General features: G+C 39.2%; 1 protein-coding gene across 3 annotated transcripts in view; it reads right to left on the minus strand.

The window, feature by feature from the left end:
- Nucleotides 1–322: 322 nt before the first annotated feature.
- Nucleotides 323–19,635, minus strand: part of Entpd3 (ectonucleoside triphosphate diphosphohydrolase 3) — a 35,104-nt gene continuing 15,791 nt past the window's right edge. For all 3 annotated transcript variants that reach the window (XM_015489455.2, XM_048794891.1, XM_048794890.1), the window contains exons 5-11: nt 11,945–12,095; nt 10,047–10,206; nt 8,892–9,125; nt 4,872–5,144; nt 4,612–4,722; nt 3,814–3,951; nt 323–1,626 (exon numbers count right to left, since the gene is read on the minus strand). In XM_015489455.2, the coding sequence (XP_015344941.1) occupies nt 1,390–1,626; nt 3,814–3,951; nt 4,612–4,722; nt 4,872–5,144; nt 8,892–9,125; nt 10,047–10,206; nt 11,945–12,095 (1,304 nt within the window). In that variant the 3' untranslated portion in view covers nt 323–1,389. The remainder of the gene's footprint in view (nt 1,627–3,813; nt 3,952–4,611; nt 4,723–4,871; nt 5,145–8,891; nt 9,126–10,046; nt 10,207–11,944; nt 12,096–19,635) is intronic.

Consider the following 19,635-nt stretch of genomic DNA (forward strand, 5'->3'; position numbering starts at 1 on the left):
ACATTGGGAAATATGCATTATTTGAGTGTGTGGAAGGATGACCCACAGTCTATGTAGGGAAGGACATGGGAGCAAAGGTGGTTTGGGAGGCCATCCTTGTGGCAAGTTGTGAATGTCAAATTAACGTACGGAAATGTATGACTCAACTGGAGTCAGAGTTTCATCATAGTGAAAGCACTTTGAACTCTGTGGAATAAGGGTGATATTAACACATGATTTTTAAAAAAAATTCCCTCCATTTCTTAATTTTAAAAAATTCTCATAAATACTACCTGAGTCCTTAGAAGAAAGAGTATCATACTCAAGTTAACAAATGCACACATTGAAAGTCAAAATAAGAGTTCTTTATTCCATTTTTCATCTAACAAATGACAATCTGAAAGAGTGTTGACTTTTAGTTTGTAGCTACTATACTTGCTGAAGTTCTTCTTATCTCACGTTGGAGGCAAATATTCCTGCAGCTTTTGTTTCTTTCCCCAAGTTGAGTCTTATGGCTACTTGGTAGAGAGGCCTAAGACCTAGGAAAGAACTGAGGAGCAAATCATAGAACAGAATGCCTGCCGTGGTTATCAAAGATGCCTATGGGAATGGTGGGCAAAATACAGAGAACGTGCTAATAATGGAAAGGCAGGCTGAAGCAAAAGCCTAGTGAAGGCAATAAGTTCTGGAATGCAATACCCTCACTAGGAGTAAATGAGTTCTAGAAGAGGGCAGAGCAATGACGGTGAGATGTGCAGGAGGATACTCACACAGGTTGCAACCTAGGAACCAGAGCCCCGACTGGGAGCTCCATTTTGGGAATGGCTGCAGTATTTTGGGACACTTCTGTGTATCTTCTGTGCTCTGTGCTCTACCTGCACGACAGAAGCCTGGCTATGGCCACTTTTTTGGGGAGTCTTCTCTCCCAGATACTATATTCTACCAATATGAAGGATTTCGATGCTTATGAGGTTGCTAAAAGAAAGTCTTGGTTAAGGGCCAATGGGAGAAAGTCACAAGGTAAGATATATGACTGGATTAAATGCTTAACGGGTGTCTTGCCACAAGGAACACTGAAGGAGGGGAAAATGGAAACTGAGCCCTGAGGTCAATTCTTCTATATAAAACTGTTATATTCTCAAATTCCTCTTCCTCTGGGGGATGGCCTCTCTCTCCTGTTTCCCAATAGATCAACAAATGGATAGAAGGGTGCCTGGAGGATCAATGTGCACAGAATTGTTGAGGGATTCCCCAAGAGGCATTTTGGCAGAAGTCGGTATCCAAGCAGCACGTGACCTAGGTGTTTGACTTTAGTAGTATTTCCTGAAGGTGGCCACTTCACTTGCACTGCATGGTGCTCCCCAGGCTGGTTCTAGGGAACCCTGGGGCTCCAGGAACTGCTCTGAAGGCTCACTCAGAATCCACTGCATGGTCAAAGACACGCTCAGAGCGCCTCTTTGTCCTGGACATTGAACATAGGTACAAAAGAAATGCGAGGCACAGCAGGGCTGTGGCTGTGAAGAAGGCAAGAATGCCCACAAAGACAGTCGGCTGTATAGGCAGGCGGATCAGGGGGCTCCCTGCTGGGATCTGGTTGGTCAGGCTGAGCATGTAACCTAGGGACCAGCCGATGCTGCTGTTCCCGACCTGTGGAGTAGAAGAGATGACTCAGTTCTCAGGGAAGGCATAAGGCTGGGATCCTATACCAGGGCGCGCCACTGTATACCCTGCAAGGCCTGCACAGGGAAATGTGGCCTGAGGAGGTCAAAGGGCTCACCCAGGTTCAGACACCACACAGTACTACAAAGAATTGGGAGTCCCACCTTCAGCACTGCAGAGAAACCAGTGGGAAGAATGAATTCTAATAGCCTAAAAAAGGGACAGTTAATAATAGTGAAAGCATTCCTATTGCCCAGGGGTGTTTGTGACTAAAGCAAGAAGACAATGAGCAATTTGCTGAACCCAGGGAGGTTCTAAGCACAGGAGATGAGTCCAAATGGGAAGCAAACTTTGTCAACTTCTTCTGGTAATTCCATCTAGTTTTGCTTTACATATTTTTAAACTGTTTTATTAGGCACATACATGTTGTGAATTTGCACCATTCAAAGTGAATGGAGTTATTTTTCATTGGGGGTAACCCCATCTGAAATGATGCTCTTTGTTTTAAAGAGCATTTTGTCATATATTGAATAACAATATCAACTTTCTTTTGGGTAGCATTTGCTGGATGATTGAAAACAAAATTTAAACTCTAAATTCTTCCATGTGCTTATGCTTAAAGTATAACTGTTTCTCTTATAAATCATCTACTGATTTTTAAAAATCTAACCTGACAATGTCTGTCTTTCAATTGGTGGGTTTAGACCACTGATGATATATTGATATTATTTGGACTTCTTTACAATATCTTACGTTAGTGATTCCTACTAATGCTATTTTCCCATATTATTTTTTCCCTCTTTTCTTGCCTTAAAAATAATATCTGTATGTTTCCTTGACACAACAAGAATTTTAGGCTATTCTTATGTCCCTGTTTACTGTCACCTGTTACCATTCCTCTATCAGGTTAGAGATTTTCTATACTTGGGTTGTACGGATGGGCTTTTCTCTTTTACTTCAGTGTTAGTTTTATTTTTTAAATGTCATTTGTTTTTACTTTCAGTATTTTTGTAACATCTCCTGGGTTTATTTCTCTTCTTAGTTAGTTGCTGTTTCCAAAAAATATTTTTAATTTAAGTCCTTGTGTGGCAAATCTTCCAAAGTCTTTTTATACCCTCATGTTTAAACACTAGCTTGGGAGCACAAACAATTCTTAAGGAGAAAGAATTTTAAACCTAGCATGTTTTCTCAATTCAAATTAATATTCAATAGAAAGCCATTCTCCATTCTTTTAATGTACTTTCCTGTTGGTAATTAGATTTGTTTGGAAGCAAAGCTTAAAGAGTACATGCCACAAACAGTACTTGATTCCAGACATCCCTGTATTTTTTGTAGATGACTCAATTTTACTTATGTGAAAATAGACAGTCACAGGCCTAATGCAGGATATTGATTAGTTTAATCTAATTATTGCCAAAGCTGATATTGAACAGACTGACTATGGCTTCACATCAGCCATTCCTGAAATGAGAAAGTCCTTCAGAATTGGGGAATGATGGCTAAATGTATCCCAAGGCTGAGTCCTGCCTGAGAATAAGGTGTGGTCGTGACAGCTGCCAGTACAGTTTTTAAACATTTTGCTCACTTGATACTCATTCCTGTCTGTCTATCTGTCCGTCTATGAATAACACCAAACCAAAATCTTCTCCATCCCTAAAGTTTTTGGTAGTTAAATACCTTAGGCTCATTTAAAGAGAAACTTCTTACTTCATGCTAATGTGCTAGTGTAAATCCCGCATACTCTGAAGCCTGGATCTTAATTTGACATCTGTGTAAAATGAAGAACAATTAGTTATTATCCTCTTGAAAATCAAGTTATATTTAGAACTTCTTTTCAGGATGGAAAGACTCAGATCTTTAACATATTTAGTTGTCACTCAACAAATATTTCCCAAGCAGCTACCAGGATCTAGCCCTGGCACTGAAGGCCGGGTATATAAAGATAGTGAGACCTTAGCCCTTGCCTTCCAGTCCTTTCCTCAACTGGAACAGTCTCCTGTAAGCAACTCTGGTCTCCATTATGTCTTCTCCCAGGAAGGAGTGATCAATCTGATCAGCTTGTACTCAGCAAATTTAAATCTCTAATATCCTTTTACTGTCTACATTTCTTCCACAAACACTACAAACCTCTCTTTGGGGAGGAAGAAGAGAAAACAATTTTATGTCTTGACTTACTTCTTTTTCAAAACGTATTCGGGGCCAAGTCTCCTCTGTGAATTTGTATCCATTTATAAGCAAGTGGTAGATGTAGTGGGCTGAGAAGCAGTAGGAGCGGGCATACACCTCATCAAATTTGGGGAGCAGGAATGGGAGCTGAAAAGGAGGTTTAAGACATCTGAGAGGAGGAGTGGGCAGGTATACTTTACAATGCACAGTTAGAACACCTAAGGTTAACAGTCATATTTTAAAAAATATTATCACCCAGAATTCTGTAATAAAAATGGCTATATTAAATAATGATGGGATTATATAATATAGTGATTAAACAAAACCTACACAAGGTCACATAATAATAATCTCTAAGTCCCCTGAGTGCTTATTATGTGCTGAACACTGTCCTAATCATTATGCATGTGGTTAAAAAATTAATCCATGACATAGTTGTGAAGTAGGTTCCCTCATTACCCAGATTTTATAGATGTGGACTTAGAAGAGCACAAAGGCTAAATTCAGGATAAACACACATATACACGCAAAGGGAATATGCTCTGTTGCTATAGTTCTTGTACTGACATTGTTCCTTCTTTTTTTTTCTTTTCTTTTGGTACCAGGGATTGAACCCAGGGGTGCCTTACCACTGAGCTAGAGCCCCTTTTATTTTTAATTTTGGGATAGGGTCTTGCTAAGTTGCTTAGGGGCTAAGTTGCTAAGGCTGGCTTTGAACTTGTGATCCTCCTGCCTCAGCCTCCCAAGCTGTTGGAATTATAGGTATGCATCATCATACCTGGCTGTTCCTTTCTTTTAAATACTGACCTCACTCCAATCCTGGGAGCAGAAATTCCATGTACTTGAGTTGAAGGAGTCCAGGGAAAAACTCCCAGAAAGATTTAAAGCACTGGCTGTGTAGTAGAATCCTGCAAATGCCTGGAAGAAGTAGAGAGGAAATTTCCAGAATGGAATGTGACATGGAGGCTTCAGGGCGGAGAAGAAGAAAGGGGTACCAGAATTGGAAAGGGGAGAGAGACATATTCTACAGGCACAGACAGAGATCTTTCAGGGGGTTGTGCTCTTACCACAAATGGCCCTTGAACCTTTGGCTGATAAGTCCCATCAAAGGAACAGCCTTCTTGATCATGGCAAGCTTTGAAGTCAAATATGGAAGCCACCTTCTCCCTACACAGTGATGGGTTCCCAGTTCCTTCAAAAGTGATGAGGCTATTGGGGTCATAACTTGTTGGCCTCTGCTTCTCAGTGCACAGGCTGTCAAATACGTGGTCCACAGTGAAGGTGGTGCTATAATTCCGAGGGTAGCAGGGGTTGGTGAGATTGGTTTCAGTGGGAGAATTCTGTGGGTACAAGAAGAGTGAGGTGTTAGGTGGAGGACAAAGTCATTCCTTTTGGCAAATCCTCACTATTACTACTCTCCAATGTCAAGACAGAAAATGGGAAAAAAATTAGAGGATAGGAAAGGCAGCAGAACACAACAGACACTAGTATGGCAATATGTAAATCAATGGATGTGTAACTGATGTGATTCTGCAATCTGTATATGGGGTAAAAATGGGAGTTCATAACCCACTTGAATCAACGTGTGAAATATGATATGTCAAGAACTATGTAATGTTTTGAACAACCAACAATAAAAAAATTAAAAAAAAAAAAGAAAATGGGAAAAAATACCATTCTGTATCTGGGTGTACTGTATCCCAGCTTTTAAAGAAAGCCCTGAAGGGATGGGAAAGGTGCATGTGAAGTTATCCTGAACCAGGCACAATGCTGGGCTCTCTCTCACTCTATCTGATCCAGCCCTTATGATAGCCCTATGAAGCAGGAAACTCCATTTTGGTGTGAAAACAGGTTATCTTTAATTTTTCATTTTTGAAGAGAATCTCTACCTAGTCAAATAATCTAAAAGGTACAAATAAGCATATTATGAGAATGAAGGCTCCCTGCCACCTGCTTCCAGCCACTAGAGCCCTCTCTGAAAGCAGCTACTATGGCCAATTTTGTGTGTAATCTTCCAGAGATCTTATGTGCATATGCAAATATATTTTGTTTTCTTTCCTTTAAAAAAAACACAAATGATAACACCTTGAATACACGTCTCTTTGCTTTTCTTATTTAAAATATATATCTTTGGGATCTTTCCATTCACTGTATGTGTAGATGGCCTCTTTTTAGTAACTGCTAGGGACACCCTCTAGCAGTTGATTGGGACTGGTTTCCAATCATTTTGCCAACACACACCCACACACATCCCCTTGTTCCACATAAATCTTTGATCCATTTGTGATCTGTTTTATATAAAAACCAAGGCAGGACTGGGCTGGGTGTGGGTAGCACACACCTGTAATCCCAGTGATTCGGGAGGCTGAGGCAGGAGGATAGTGAGTTCAAAGCCAGCATCAGCAAAAGCCAGGTGCTAAGCAACTCAGTGAGACCTGTCTCTAAAATACAAAACAGGGCTGAGGGTGTGGCTCAGTAGTCCAGTGTCCCTGAGTTCAATCCTCAGTACTAAAACAAACAAACAAACAAAAACAACCCCATTAAAAAAAAGAAAAACAAAAACCAAACAAACCAACAAAAAATACACACTGAGTCAAGGACCTGGTTTTACCTTTTCTAGATGGCTATCCAAACTTATCTGTGGGTGTAAAGTGTTCTTTTATCTTATGACAAATTCCTAACTGGGTTTGGTTCTATTTCTGGACTCCCTTTTATAAGGAATTGAATTTGAGCTCTATTCAATTTCAGAGCCATTAAAGTGTAGTACTTTTCCTACAGTAAAATCTGACTTACAACATTCAGCCCAACCTTGCATTTTACTGATGGGGAAATTGAGGTACACAACAAAATAATGCAATTGTCTAACAAAGGTCAGTAACAGGATTCTGCATAGAATTCTATAGTTCAACACTCATCCAATCTCACTCCCATGAGTGTTTTCCAGAAAGATCTTCACATGTCTACAAAGGAGGTAATAAGATCCCTTTCTGCTCCAATGGTGTGAAAAAAAACCTGTGATTTTTCACAAATTGTTGTAGCCAATTTGGATTCTAGTACACCTGGGTCACTTATGGCTGAAATATTTGTTGAAAGAGAAAAAAATCATGTCAATCAACTTGGTGTTTAGTATCAACTTCAGAATCTGACTTATAGTTTTTAAATGACTGAAATAGTATAAATCATTTATGGCTTGGCATATATGGCTTGTGATCTGTTTTATATAAAAAACAAGGCAGGACTGGGCTGGGCATGGTAGCGCACGCCTGTAATCCCAGTGACTCGGGAGGCTGAGGCAGGATAGTGAGTTCAAAGCCAGCATCAGCAAAAGTCAGGTGCTAAGAAGCTCAGTAAATACTAGTTATCATTTATCTTTTGTTCTTGAATTATTTGTTATGGCATTAAGTTCGATCAGCCAATGTGACAATTTAGGCGCTCAAAAATCAATAGTCTTCACCATTCCTAGTGTTTGAGGACGCTGCCATGGTCAATCAATGGGTTTGAGAGAAAAGCTCCACTAGAAAACCATACCATAATTTGTTCTTAATGTAAATCCAGTTGAAATTGGAAAAAAAAATAGAGACTATAAAAAATATGAAAAAACTGATAAAAACTAGAAGAGGTGGATGCATAATAAATGCATGTATAGAGATATCACAGTGAATCTCATTAATTTGTAGAATTAAAATGTGTTAATTACAAGTAAAAAAATTTAAAAATAAACACACAAACTACATTTAACAACAAAGGCACAGAAATGATGAAAACTATAAATTTTACTGAAGGCTGGGTGCAGTGGCGCACACCTGTAATCCCAGCTGATTACTGCAATTAGGAGGCTGAGGCAAGATCACAAGTTTGAGGCTAACCTTAGCAACATACCAAGATCCTATCTCAAAATAAAATAAAGAAAAAAAAGATGGGGCTGGGGTTGTGGCTCAGCAATAGAGTGCTCGCCTAGTGTGTGGGAGGCCCTGGGTTCAATCCTCGGCAGCACATATAAATAAATAAATAAAAACAGCAGTATAAAAAAGACTTATAAAAAAAAAGAAGAAAAAGAAAAGGGGGTTTGGGGAATTGCTCAGTGGTAGAGCATGCCTGGCTTCAATCCCCAATACCACATACATGCATGAAAAATCTTATCGAAGGGTATAAACCAAGAACTAAATAAATGAAAAGATATTAATAATTCTGGATAGAAATTCTTAATATCATTAATAATTTTTACCAAACAAATATATCTTTTAAATTTTTAAATATATATATATATATATATATATATATATATATATTAGTTGTAGGAGGACACAATACCTTTATTTTATTTTTATGTGGTGCTGAGGATCGAACCCAGTGCCTCACGATGCAAGCACTCTACCACTGAGCCACAACCCCAGCCCAAACCGATATATTTTAAATATAATTTTACCAAATATAATTGCCAAAACAACTGCCATCATAATCTCAATGAATAATTTATTTTTGTTACTACTTAATATGATTCTGAAGTTCAAAAGAAACAAACTGCACTGATGTTGGGTTTATATTAGTGGCAGCCTTCCAGCTGATATCCCAAGTAGCCTTCTGTGTCCCCGGGCCTCACCATACGAAGAACAAGACCAACATGATGGAATTTGGTTGCTCTACAGTCCCACCTATTAAAGGATATCCAGATGCCTAATTATAGACCCATCTGAAAGAAGACTGAGCCTGCATAAGCTCTGCCTCCTCTCTTTCCAGCAAGTATTTCTCTTGTGACCACTAATATTATTTTGTCTGCACCTTGGGGAATCTCAAAATTCTCAGGCTTATTTAGCTACTGGTTTAAAACAGTTTGTGTTCATAAAGGGATCCCAGGTCTTGAATCATTTATAAAGCATCTGGAACTCTGGATATTCCCTGGACTTCTTACTCAAATTCACTGGAAAGTGGTCAAAAAACACAGTGAGAATTTAGACACAGAAGAGCCAATTAGAAAATGCTGTTATTTCCAATCACCTTCCAACTGAAGTGAGAAGGGCAGGCACTAGAAATCAGGGCACACTTCCCTGGGCTCAAAGGAAATACCTGCCATCCCCCAGCTCAGGTACCTGCAGGAGCATCGCCAGAAACCTCTTCTCAGCTTCATTCCGGCCGTAGCACTGGAAGCTGTGTGTGTACAGCGTGTATGTGTAGCCATACAGGGACACCTGCACGATGTCACTGATGTTCAGCCCCATCTTCTCTTCTGCCACGAAGGATATCTGGGTGGAGGCACCGCCCAAATCCAGGGCGCCTGTGGTTTCCACTCCATGTGGATGCACCCACATGTGCCACAAGTTCTTCTGCACAGTGGGAAAAGGAAGTGAGAAGAAAGGCCAAAGGCACCATCTCTTGCCCAGGGATCTCCGCCCAAGACCCAACTCCTCTTGCTAAGAAGGGAACATTCAGACCACTTCTCTCCTTTTATTTCAGGGGTGGTGAATTCAAATGGTTCCAGGAGCTTGGCAGATAACACAGATGAGTCATAAATGAGTGAAACAGATTAGGTGTTTGGCGTGGGGACTGGTGGGGATTGTGACAAGCTAGTGAGTCCCCAAGCTGCGCTCTGTTCCTGCCGGTTGTTACCATGCAGGAAGGGGAGTCCACTGTGACCAGTTCCTCCAGTGGCATGTGTGAGGATATCAATGTGTAGATTTTCATGTGAAATTTCCTAAATATTAACCACAGCAATCAATCTAAAAAGTTTAAAAATACATTCAAGGGGGGACAAAATGGGACTTGGATAGGATAGGATCTGAGTGCCCTCATTCTGGATCCTTTGCATCATATATAACATTCCTTTGCACCCAAGGAGCAGGAAGTGTAAGGACTGGACTGTAAAGAGGCCTGGGAACACAGAGTGAGGACTCCCTCTCTCTCTGGGGATTCAGGGAAGCAGACTGACTGAGGGTGCTGCAAATTCCAGATGGCTGTGGAGCCTTCAAAAGGTCCATGTGCAGTAGCAGGATTAAATTTAGATCCCTCTCCCCAATTTCTAACAAGCTAGCAAAGTGACAATATTCCCCCTCCTCCATGCATTTGGTCCTATTTATGATCCATGGTCCCTCCCACCCAGCTCTATGTAAATGCCTTTTTTTGGGCACTGCTTCCCTAGTGCACACACGGCAGGAATGCTCCATTGGCGGGTATTTCTGCTTAAACTATCTCCCTCAAGGGACAAGATAAACAGCAAGATTAAAAACCATGCATTTGTTTCCACACACCTCCAGGAAATTTCCCATTATATAGTTGGCTGTAATCCATCCATATACCCCTTCCTCTTGCCCAGAAATGATTTGAGCACCCCTAAAATCAAAAGGCTGGGACTTGAAGTAGCTTTGGATGCTTGCAAGGACTTCATTAGCTGCTGTTTCATTTTGCAACCTATGCGAGGCACAGAACACAAAAGGCTGAGTGCCTAGACGACACAGTCAAGTAGTCTCCCTCAGGTGATAAGGGAAACCCCCACAACCCCCGGATGGCATTTTTCCAGATGTGTGCAATACACAGGCAATCTCTTTTGCAAGTTGAAGCCTGCCAAGGTAACTGAGAAGGCAGTGACCTCTTAAACTGCCAAGCAGGAAAAGAGTTTTCCATAAAAGTACAATCTGTTTTCCCCAATCCCACCTGCTCCTGTTTCATTCTCTTGCAATCAGCTAATCAAAAGAGCCATCCAGTCAGGCGTGGTGGGTCACACCTGTAATCCCAGCTATTTGGGAGGCTGAGGCAGGAAGATCTCAAATTTTTGAGGCCAGCCTGGGCAATTTAGTGAGACTTTGTGTAAAAGTAAAAAAAAATAATAATAATAAATTGGGGATGTAGCTCAGTGGTTGAGAATCCCTGGGTTCAATCCCCAGTACTAGAGAGAGAGGGGGGGGCAGAGAGACAGAAACAGAGACAGAGAGAGACAGAGAGAAACTAGGGAAGGCATGGGGGTTGTGTAAGTAATCTCTTAGGAGGCAGGAGGGAAAGCGGATAAGGTTGAGTTTTCAGCTGTGCCTGCTTCACCCTTTGGGAGGGCTTCATTTTGAGGGGATTTGAGGGTCATTACAGCTGTCACTGGATTAAAAAACATCAGTATTTTGACCCACATAGGAGAGGCAACATGGCATTATTATATCACCCTTGACATTGTACTATTATTGCACCTATCTGCTGCCAATTACCCTATAAAAGAAAGCTCACTTGGGAGATTATTTCCCCCTTCATCAGTGGTTTAAGAAAACCCGGGGGCACTGGTTTACTCTTGGCTCAGGAAGAAGAAAAACCAATGCTTCAAGCCACAAGCAAGAACAGGGGCACTTCATGGAGAAGACCCAATCCAACTGTGAGCATACTGTGATTTCTCTTTATGATCATGTTAAAGCACCTCTGTCTGTTCCTGTTTTCTTCATGCCTAAACATGCATTATTTTCCATGACTGGGATCATGGACAAAGTGCCTTTGGAGCTGAATGAGTCTTGTCTACTGGTGATCAAGATCAAGCCTTACTTCCAACACTTGGAGCAGCCTCTGTTGTGAATGGATTTATGTTTGATGTTTCTTTTTATTGCAAGGTTAAGGAAATACTCTATCAAAGATAGGGGGGGAGGGTAGGGAGGGAGAGAGGAGAAGGAGACATTCAAAAACCATGCCTCTGGGGCTAAAAGTCATAGCTGCAAATTTAGCATGAACTTATGAAATGAAATGGGATGTTTGTTTCATAACAAGTCCAAAGGGCTTTGACTGATGTGAGAGGCAGACATCCTATGGTTTTAAAGCAGGTTTCAGGGACATTTTGTGCACGGGAAGAAGCTACATAGCTAGAGGTAACACTTATCACGCATCTTAGTGGCTGTTCACGGTGTCAAACACTTCTGTTTTCTAAAGCAGATGTCGGTCATCTTTCTTTTTCCAGAGTTCTCAGTAAAATCACAAAGGTAGAGGGAATCAATTTTGTTTCTTTCTGCATTTTAAAATAAAGACTGAATGTTTCCCAATCGTGAAAGCCTAAATTTAAGGCAGAATATGGGCTTCTTTCTCTTGGGTTTGTTCCCAGAAACAGAGATACGTTCTTGGCAAGATTCAACACATTCTTGGCTATTTTGGTCATGGGAGCTCCTTGGCCCCACTCAGCCTTTACCTCAGCAAGCGCATCCCAGCCGTGGCTCCTAGGTAAATGCGGGTGGATCCGTGGAGGTGCTCTGGGACCTGCCCCTTGACTTTTAGCATGCAATCCTCAAAGGCTTTGGGAGCGTCTTGGGGGTTATTCCCATAGCTGGAGATACCAGAACCTGAAAAGCAAAAAATCAGTATTGGTCAGCATTCCCCAGAACCAACAGCAGGGACACAGCTTTTCAATTAAAACAACAATGACAACAACAAAATCAGCTTTGGAAATTATTGGGTTCAAAATTACTGGTTTGAAAACTGGGAGATATGCTAAGTCATAAGTGGTCACGGTGATAGGTCCACTCTCAATCTCTGCAGGGAATAAACTAAAGGGTGAAAAAAAAGTGAGCCTAGGCTTTCTTTCAAGAAAATGTTTTCATAATGGAAGTTTTAAATATAGATAAAAGAAGAGAGAATGGTGTAATGAAGCCCATACATCAAGCTCCCAGTTTGAACAACCATTCTTTTTTAAGGGCCTCGCAAAGTTGCTGAGGTTGACTTTGAACCCAAGATCCTCCTGCCTCAGCTACCAGAGCTGCTGGGATTACAGGTGTGCTCCACCATGCCTGGCTTGAATAATGATTCTTATTGCATCTGTATTCTCTCCTATTATTTCCTCACAAAGCAAAGTACACATATCATTTCATTCCACTACCTTGGTATGTATCACTAAAATATAAGAATTCTTTTAAAGAAGCATAGAGTTTCATTATTATACCTGTAAAACTTAGAAACCATTTAAAAATTTTGTTTCATTTTTTGATTGACACATAAAATTTGTACATATTTATTAATTTTTTTCTTGTTATGAGGATTGAACCCCCTGAGCTACATCTTCTGCCCTTTTTTATTTTGAGGCAAGCTTTTGTTAAGTTGCCCAGGCTAGCCTCAAACTTGCCATCCTCTTGCCTCAGCCTCCTGAGTCGCTGAGATTATAGGCATGCACCACTGTGCCTGGCAAAATTTGTGCATATTTATGACTTACAATTTGATATCTGGATTTACATTGGGCAATGATTAAATCAGGATAATTAGCATATATATCACCTTAAACTTTTATCAAATTTCTCTATGGTGAGTACATTCAAAAATCTTCTCTTCAACTATCTTGAGAGACACAGAATGTTATTTTTAACTATATTCTCCTTACCATGCCATAGAATACCACAACTTCTCCTTCCTATTAACTAACACATTGAGCAATCTCTTCACAGCTCCCCTTCCCTTTTGTCTCCCCAGCCTCTGCGAACTCTAAATCTCCATGAGATTAATTTTTGAGAGTCTACATGGGAGTCAGATCATAGTGTTTGCCTGACTTATTTCACTCCGTCCATATTGTAGCAAATGAAAGGATTTCATTCTTTTTTAGAGCAGAATAGTATTCCATTATGTATACAGAACACATTTTCATTATTCATTACTCTAACAATGAATGTTTAGGTTGATTCCACATCCTGGCTACTGTGAACAGTAGCTATGGTTCACATTGCCTCCATATTCCTTCTTCTCATACTGTCTTTCTCTTTTTTCCTTCCTCTGTTCTCCCTCCTTCTCTCCGTCTCTGTCTGCTTTTGTCTCTCTTATTTGCATGAATCAGGATCTTCATAAATTCCCTGTTGCCATATTAAATCTCATTATTGGTTCAGTCCTTCCTATCTATTTTACTTGTAATCATTAGAAGCTGTACTTGCTCTTTTTGTTCAGGATTGCTTTGGCTATTCTGGATCCTTTATTTTATCATATGGATTTCCATATGAATTTAGGATTATTTTTCTTAGTTCTGTGACGAATTGGTATTTGGATGACAATTGCATTGAACCTGTAAATGGCTTTTGGTAATGTGGCCATTTTAACAATATTCATTCTGTCTATCCATAAACATGAAGGTCTTTTCCCTTTCTACTGTCTTCTTCAATTTCTTTCTTCAGTGTCCTATAATTTTCATTGTAAAGGTCTTTCACATCCTTGGTCAGATTGATTCCTAGATATTTTGTTACTTTTGAAGCCATTGTGAATGAAACTGTTTTCCTGATAGTTTTTCTCAGTGGATTCATTCCATTGTACAGAAAAGCTATTGATTTTTGTAAGTTGATTTTGTATCTGGCTACTTTGCTAAATTTGTTTATTAGCTCTACAGTCTTCTGGTGGAACTGTTATTATAGGATATATCATTTTCAAACAGGGATAATTTGACTTCTTCTTTCTTATTTGTTTCACCTTTATTTCTTTCTCTTTCCTAAATTACTCTGGCTAAAATTTCAAGTACCTTATTGAATAGGAGTGGTGAGAGTGGACATCCTTGTCTTATTCCTGATTCTGGAGGAAATACTTTTAGTTTTCCCCATCTAGAATGATGTTGACTTTGCAATTGCTGGAGGCATTACAATACCTGATTAGAAATTATACTACAGAGCAATAATAACGACAGATTGGTGCTTGCATATAGACAGATAATGCAGACTAATGGCACAGAATAGAAGACACAGAGAACAAACCCACACAGCTACAGTCATCTGATTTCTTGACAAAGGTGCCAAAAACATACAATAGAGAAAATCAGCCTTTTGACAAGTGGTGCTGGAAAAATCAGATATCCATATGTAGAAGAATGAAACTAGATCCCTATCTCTCACCCTGTACAAAAGCAAACTCAAATGGATCAAAGATCTGACTATAAGACCAGATCTTTGGTGTTAGAAGAAAAAACAAGGAAAACACTTCAAAACACACTGACTCAATAGGACCCCTATATCTCAGGAAATCAGGGAAAGAATCAACAAATGGATGGCATCAAATTAAAAAGCTTCTGCAGGTGATAAAAATCCCAGTGATTTGGGAGATGGAGGTAGAAAGATCATACGTTTGAGACCAGCCTGGGCAACTTAGCAAGATCCTGTCTCAAAATCAAAATAAAAAGGGCTGAGGACATAGCTGTAGTACAGTGCCCCTGAATTCAATCCCTGGTATAAATAAATAAATAAGGAAGCAAATAAATAAATAAATGCTTTTACATGGCATAACAAAAGAAATAGCAGAGTAAAGAGAGAACCTACCAGAATGGGGGGAAATCTCAGGGGCTGGAATTGGGGCTCAGTGGTATAGAGCTTGCCTAGCATGTATGAGGCATTGAGTTTGGTTCTCAGCAGTGCATATAAAAAAATGAATAAAATAAGGGTCCATCAACAACTAAATATATATATAAAATTTGAAAAAAGAATGAGGGAAAATCTTTTCCAGTTGTTCTTTGGACAGAGTTTTAATATCCAGAGTATATAAAGAACTCAAACAATTCAAAATTTTTTTAAAAAGCAAATAACCCAATCAATAAATGGGCAAATGAGCTGAACAGACACTCATCAAAAGAAATACAGAGCTGGGGTTGTGGCTCAGTGATAGAGCGCTTGCCTGGCATGTATAAAGCACTGGGTTTGATTCTCAGCACTGCATATAAGTAAATAAAATAAAGGCCCATTGACAACTAAAAAATATTTTTTTTTAAAAAAGAAAGAAATATAAATGGTCAACAATTAGATGAAAAAAGGCTCACTTCTTTAGCCATCAGGGAAATGAAAACTAAAACTACACTGAAATTTCATCTCACTTCAGTTAGAATGGCAAAGCATCAAAATTACAAATAACAATAAATGCTGGGGAGGATGGCAGGTAAAAGAAACTCTTATACTTTGTTGGTGGGAATATAAATTAATACAGCCACTATGGAAATCAATATGGAGTTTCCTCCAAAAGCTAAGAATAGAACTACCACATGATCCAGCTCTATGACTCCTTAGTATTTATCCAGAAGAACTAATGTCAACATACTCTAGAAATACATGCATACCCATGTTTATTAAAGCACAATTCATAATAGCCCCAAATTATGGAATCAGCCTAGGTGTCTGTCACAGAATTATGTCACTTGTAGGAAAATGGACAGAACTGGAGAACATAATTTTGATTGAACTAAATCAGACTCAGAGATAAAGTCTGAGTTTAAGTAAGTCCAAGTTTAAGAAAGGAAAAATGCATGTTTTCTCTTATATGTGGAAGCTAAAGGAGGGAAACAGGCAAAAACGGGACCTAATGAAAGTAGAAGGGCGATCGCTAGGATAGAGGAAGGGGGGTCAGGTGAAGGGAGGAAGGAAGAGTGAGGAAGGTTATCCTTATTGATGGCCTCATCTTTGGCTAGTGGGGTCCTGTTTAGTTTGGCCTCTGAGATCTTTTGACATGACAGATGACTTTGAGAGCTTCTTTGCTTTCTGATACATTGTACATTTCCTGCCCCAGATCTGGGATCAGCCCTTTCTCCAAGAATCCCTGGTTCCTTGAACCAAGAAATGGTATTTAGTATCCAAAATTTGAGAGTTATGGTTGACTGCAAACTGTGAACCACACCTCGAAAAAAACCTACTTCCAACTCAAATTCAAAACTACAAAATTTTACTTAGTCTCTTTAATCTGACATTTTTAGCTTCTTTTTCCTTTGCTAAACATTAAGAAACTCCAACATAACTCATTTGCTTTATTTCATAATCCACACACCATCAGTCTCTGTATACCAGTGCCAGCATCCCAACAACTGTGAGATTATTAAAATCAGTTTCTGATTTTTTAAAAATTCCTTTTGTTCTTAGGGATCCCACTAGGGATATACAGTCAAATGACTATGTTTAATCATTTAAAAATATTCTTTCTGTATTGCTACACCAACAACTTGATAGAAACTTAGGCTAGTTCATTACATTTTGCTTTTGATTTTAAGAATTGATTTTTAAAATTTTTGTTTTATCATTATTAAAATACTTATATAATTCTAAAATCAAACCTACAAAACTAGATTTAGTCAGAGGCATCTAGTTTCTTTTCTTATAAGTAGCTTCTTTTTATAAGTTTATCTAATATTTATTTAACATAAGCAAATATATACATATTTTGTAACCTTTAGATGAATGGTAGCTTACTATATATATATTTTTCTGTATTTGTCTTTTTTGCATTTAACTTTTCCTAGTGAGCCTTCCATACCGGCATGTAAATGTTCCTCATTCCTTTAAGTAACTGCATTGGCTGCCATTGGGTGAATGTAACTTAGTTTGTTCTACCAGGCCAGGGTCTGAGTTTAAGTAAGTCCAAGTTTAAGAAAGAAAAAAATGCAGGATAGACAAGGAGAATGGAGAGAATACTGCCCTTTCAGAACTTTCCTTGGTCCTTTGGGAATTGTTAGACCCATTATTCTCTTCCAAAGCCCTTTCTCGATTGTTTCCACTACACAAACCATCTTATCTGGATATGAATTTATTTATTTACTTATTATTTGGTGAAAAAATTCAGAAATTTATTTTTACCCTCTAGTAGGTAGACATTAGTTTCAACATATGCTAATTCCTATCGCTTATCTATAAATATAATAATTATACTTATTCTTAAGCTTCACCCCTTTTAAAATGCTTTTTATTGGTGTATTATAATTATGCATAAGAGTTAAGAGTGGGGGACTCATGGTGACATATTCTTACATGCACATGACATAATTTGAATTCCCCCACTACTATCCGTCTCTTTCGCCTCTTCCCTCCCACTGGACCTCCTCCACTCTACTCCCTTCTATTTTCATGAGATGCCCTTCACCACGTTTCTTTTCTTTTCTTTTTTTTCCTCTCTAGCTTCCACATACAAAGGGAAAAACACATGATCCTTGACATTCTGAGTCTGGCTTGTTTCACTGAATATAATGGTCTCAAGTTCCATCCATTTTCCTGCAAAGGCCATACTCTGTAGGAATGACTAAAACTCCATTATGTATACATATGACATTTTCTTTATCCATTTATCTGTTGATGAGCACCTAGGCTGGTTTCTATAACTTGGTGATTGTACCATAAAACATTTTTTTTTAAATCCTGAGAACTCTAATTACAAGTTTTACTTGGATGTCTCCATTAGGATGTACAGACATAGATTTCATCCACAGTGCTAGATAAGCAAGGGCAGGCTTTTCCAGCCTTGGTCAAGGTCAGAACCTTCTGCTTCCCCTCCCAGGGCACTGGCCACCTACCATGGACAAATGACAGCAAAACAATTGTGGGTTGATGGGCACCAAGGCCTCAGCATGGTCTCAGAAGTTTAGCATGGAAGGGGCTGGTAAAGAGCTCTCATAACAATATTAATAAATAAATAAAGGCTGCATATATATGGATATATGTATAATTTTAATACATAAGATATACTTTAAAAGATGAAATTTTCTCCTTTCTGAAAGGTAGGATTATGGATGATTTTACTTCCATTTTATTTATCTGTATTTATTGATTTTCATGCAATGAAATGTGTTATTTTGTAATTAGAAAGTTACATTTAAAAAGACAACAAACGTGAGATCTGTTTCTCAATATTAACATATGAGTCAGGCAAATTCTTATGAGATTAGTTAGCAGTATTTTTAAAAATTCTCCTTCCAAAATGTCAGTAAATCTAACACAAACAACAAAACTATGCAGAATGGCATCAGTCAGTGCACATGTTACTTATTTTCTTTTCTAAGAAACTAGTAAAATGTGTCCCCATAGACTGATCACTCACTTTCAACAGTTAGTTGAATAATAGCCAATTTTATTTTCATCTACATTCTTCTTTTTTTTTTTTCATTCTTACTAGACTTTAAAGAAAACCCTAGACATTACATCAATTAATCTGAAAACACTTTAGTATGTTTCTAGAGTTAAGGATTTTTTGGTACTGGGGACTGAACCCAGAGGCACTTTATTACTGAGCTAGATCCCCAGCCACCTCTCCACCTTTTTTTTTTTTTTTAGCTTTTAATGGACTTTTATTTTATTTATTTATATGTGGTGCTGAGAATGGAATCCAGTGCCTTACACATGCTAGGCAAGCACTCTACCACTGAGCCACAACCCCAGTCCCCAAGCCCTTTTTATTTTATTTTGAAGCAGGGTCTTGCTAAGTTGCTGAGGCTGACTTCAAACTTGGATCATCTTGCCTCAGTCTCCTTAGTTGCTGGATTACAGGCATGTGCCGCCGCTCCTGGCTGACATAAGGAATCTTAACCTAGTCATAATTCTTAAAAAGTAACCTCACTGCTGGGCACAGTAATCCCAGAGGCTCAGGAGGCTGAGGCAGGAGGATCACAAGTTCAAAGTCAGCCTCAGGAACTTAGTGAGACCTTGAGCAACTTAGTGAGAATCTCTCTCAAAGGAAAAAAAATAAAAAAAAGCAGGCAGAGCTACAGATAGCATCACAAGGATCACCAGCCTAGACAGTGCCCAATGAACTCAGTAACTGAGGACTGAGGACTGATACCCACCAGGGACCCCCAAAGGGCCTGGACACCTGGTAATCAGTGCTGGGAGCAAATATTCACCAACCTCTTCAGACTGGCCAGGGCAGGGGAGTCTTGGGAAGTTTGCAACTTAGAAACCAGAAACCTAAATTATCCTTGGAGAAGCCACATGCCCTAGAGAACATAATACTTGCCAAACTTCAGCTCTTTAATTTAAGCTTTAGTTTGTGACCTTCTGGTCCCCAGGAGTATATATATGGATCCCCGAGGCTACTGTGATCAAAGAAGACAAGATCCATTTCTGGATGTGCTGTGGGCTCCATAACCATGTCATGGTTGGCATGGTTGGCATTCAGGGTGGGCTA

The sequence above is a fragment of the Marmota marmota genome, unplaced genomic scaffold (genome assembly GCF_001458135.2).
Source record: "Marmota marmota marmota unplaced genomic scaffold, marMar, whole genome shotgun sequence".
NCBI lineage: Eukaryota > Metazoa > Chordata > Mammalia > Rodentia > Sciuridae > Marmota > Marmota marmota.